This window comes from Zerene cesonia, chromosome 3, assembly GCF_012273895.1.
Source record: "Zerene cesonia ecotype Mississippi chromosome 3, Zerene_cesonia_1.1, whole genome shotgun sequence".
Classification (NCBI taxonomy): domain Eukaryota; kingdom Metazoa; phylum Arthropoda; class Insecta; order Lepidoptera; family Pieridae; genus Zerene; species Zerene cesonia.
The window spans coordinates 8734368-8737606 of NC_052104.1; the positions used below are offsets into that span (position 1 = coordinate 8734368).

A 3239-nucleotide genomic window follows, 5' to 3' on the forward strand; every position below is an offset into this window, starting at 1 on the left:
ATTTTAAATTCACGGGCTACTGAATTAAACAAATTAATTATAGGTGCAGGCATGTGTATAATTTAATTAGAATCGGTCAAGTGTGACTGTTGTTCAGTGTGCTTGGAAAAAATTAATAAATGGACTTTTCACAATAATATGATCAAGAATATGACTTTTGTAACTTCAGTCTGTATTAAATTTTTAATGATAATTACATATTAAATAAAGGCGGCAAAAGTGAGAAGTGTTCATTGTGTCACAGTTTCGTGTATGGGAATATTATTTCATAAATCTAAACGAGAAACTGATTATCTTTACAAGTTGTTATTATCTGAATTTATTAAATGAACATAATCATCTAGTTACAATATTTGCAGAAATGTCCAAATTATTCAATACTAATTTTTAGTTGACGTTTTTTTTTTTTATAAACGTGTACCGTGGTTCGTTTCATTCGTCATACAATAGGAAATAATAGAGAAGATCAAACGGGGACCTAGGGAAGCCTGCTCTATCTTAGGGACCCGGACACAGCTTATCAGCTTGAGGCGTGTTTGTGACGCAGCGCTTTCCTATTGATTAAGAAAAACTGTTTTAGGAATAACAAAAAGCAGATGAAGCAGTCGGTTAATAGTTAATTATGGTGTTGAAATCTTTAAAGCGTACACAAATGGAGGTAACTTACGATTTAACATTTTTCATAATTAATTTTTATATGAACTCTATTTAAAAATCGTAAAGTTATCCATAAACAACAATCGATTGACAAGCTGTCACATGGTATTTGTAATTTCAAAACATTTAGTACAAAACACAGTTCATTTTAAATATTCCCGCAATAATGTAACATTAGAATAAACAGTCATTTCCTAACCTTGCCATTCTATGTTGGCATGCGTTATGGAATAATATACACAATACAGGTACCTATTTTTAAATGATAATATGATAAAGCAAGTTAATAGAATGATAAGATGAATGTTATATTAATCTATACTAATATTATAAAGCTGAAGAGTTTTTTTGAACACACTAATCTCAGAAACCACTGGTACGATTTGGAAAATTCTTTCAATGTTAGTTAGCCCATTTCTTCCTCAAGGAAGGCTATAGGCTATATATGTACCACGGGCGAAGCCGGGGCGGACCGACAATATCTTAGATATATTAGATAGTTGCAAGCCAATACGAACCTTAAACGATAGTCGACTATAATAATTATAGATTTAAACATAAAATTATAATTTTAATTGATGTTACTTTTTAGTAAACATTACATTTTATTTTCATTTCACAGGACACAATGTGCCACGGGAATTGAATCTGTGCCCCTTTTTCTCTTTTATCATATGTAGGTTTATTCTTCTATTCTATATAAACATGAATCTCTACTTGGTTACAGCATCACGCGTTAACTACTGGACCGATTTCTATTCGTTAATATACAAATGTTTTTACGAAATAAGTTTGCAATAGTTGAAATACAATAACTCAATGATCGATCACAGTTCCTACATACACAAAATGGCGGATATCGCAAAAGAGTATTTAGAAAGTTCGGTGGACACTTCATATATTAACCCAAATCATTTGGACACGCAGGGAACATTGCAAGAATCAGAGGTGAGACATTTTTAAACAATTTTGTTGAACTAAATGTTTCAGAATCTATTATGAGCCTATATTTATATTACTTATATATTGGATTCGTATTGATCAGAAAAAAATAATACAAAGCTTTAAAAAAATTCAAATTTCAATCTATACTATCCAACTTCCGATTAAAAAATCAATGATTATTATTTTTTATAACTATCCTAAAAAAAAGTTAAGTAAAGTAAATAGATATCACTTCTAAGTGATAAGGTCGCCATTTAAATTGTACACTTTATTATAATAATCATTATTATTATTTTTTTTAAGTTTCCTTCCATGTACAATCTTGTTGAAGAGTTAAATAAATAAATAATATATAATAAATTTATATCCATCAGAGTAGTATAAGAGTGCTAATTACAATTCAATATAGTAATTTGAATTCACTTCCCAGAGCGTGATCACAAACTCATCATCATACGTCCTGGCGCGGGATGACAGTCACCTCAGCAGGGAGGTGGACCGGTGGATCAGAGGGTCAGCAGACTCCAATGTGAATGGAATTCAAAATTGCAGGTCATAGAACATTAATAGATAGTCGAACACAGTTGGTTGTTGAAACCAAAGATATTATTCAACACAGTATTTTGTTATCTGTGGTTCGTAGTGTCACACTGCGCGAAAAAGCAAATAAATTTCCATGTCAATACACCCGGATACCTAATAAGTGCCTAAATGTATAATAAATCCCAAATACAAATTCTAACTTTTATAGTCAATACAAAAAAATTGAAACATTTATTGCTTACGTCAATGTAATACAGGCCACCTCTCATACAAAGATCTACCCTTACATCCCGGGATTCCAGACTAGGCTCTAGCTTCTGGTACATAGCTGCATTACTGCTCCCATTATTCAGTGCAAATAATTCCCATTGGAGATGCTCGCCAAGGTTTGTTCTAAAATATAGATTACTGCCATCTATCGAGTTAACGTGAAAACTTAGAACAGTTTGAATACAGCGCCATCTTCTATTTGTACTTGCCAACGTAGAGAATGTCAACGTTTTATCAGCTATAGTAAATTAATCTTTGTTGTACAGATAGCGCTTAAGTAAATAAAATCTATTGGATAAAATAGTAGATGGCAGTTTTACAATTCGTAGAGATTCTTAAATTTATATTTTTTATCCGTAAATTAATTAAGATTCGTTCATTAAAAAACCAAATTGTTCCTGTTGTATCTGATACATTCAAATAAAAAAAAATAATATCAAAACCAAAAGAAAAGCAGATTTGAAATTGAAGAAGAGAATTTAAATTTAAATTTTTGAATAATTAAATTGACCTTATCCTTTTAACATTCTAAATATCACCAGGGATTTCTCCCAACATACAATTATTCAATAATTGCAGTGCAATGTTAAATACAGCGGAACTGCTGGTAGTTCAGATGGGACGAGCTTGTAGCCGAGTGAGATATCACATCCAACGGTTAGCTCGCAACCAGGTCTCCAGGGATATTTGTGCCACAGCCATGGATATCGTTCTGGTAGTCTATGCTGTGGGCTTCTTGATCCTGTCTATGTACCAGGCAGCTCTTATCGGATGATAGTACGTTAAAAATTATATAGCCTTTGAAAATAGTGAATTACAGTTTT

At 31.8% G+C, this 3239-nt stretch overlaps 1 protein-coding gene across 1 annotated transcript; it reads left to right on the plus strand.

Annotated features, from left to right (window-relative positions):
• The first annotated feature begins 1506 nt into the window (after window positions 1–1506).
• Window positions 1507–3239, plus strand: LOC119839451. The gene is made up of 4 exons (XM_038365716.1): window positions 1507–1605; window positions 2033–2154; window positions 2403–2531; window positions 2995–3239. The coding sequence occupies exons 1-4, from the start codon at window positions 1507–1509 to the stop codon at window positions 3188–3190; spliced, it is 546 nt and encodes a 181-aa protein (XP_038221644.1). The 3' UTR covers window positions 3191–3239.

Coding starts and splice junctions, on each gene's coding strand:
- LOC119839451 (XM_038365716.1), top strand. CDS start 1,507: ATGGCGGATATCGCAAAAGAGTATTTAGAAAGTTCGGTGGACACTTCA. Junction 1,606..2,032: donor GAACATTGCAAGAATCAGAG/GTGAGACATTTT, acceptor TTCACTTCCCAG/AGCGTGATCACAAACTCATC. Junction 2,532..2,994: donor CATTGGAGATGCTCGCCAAG/GTTTGTTCTAAA, acceptor CAATAATTGCAG/TGCAATGTTAAATACAGCGG.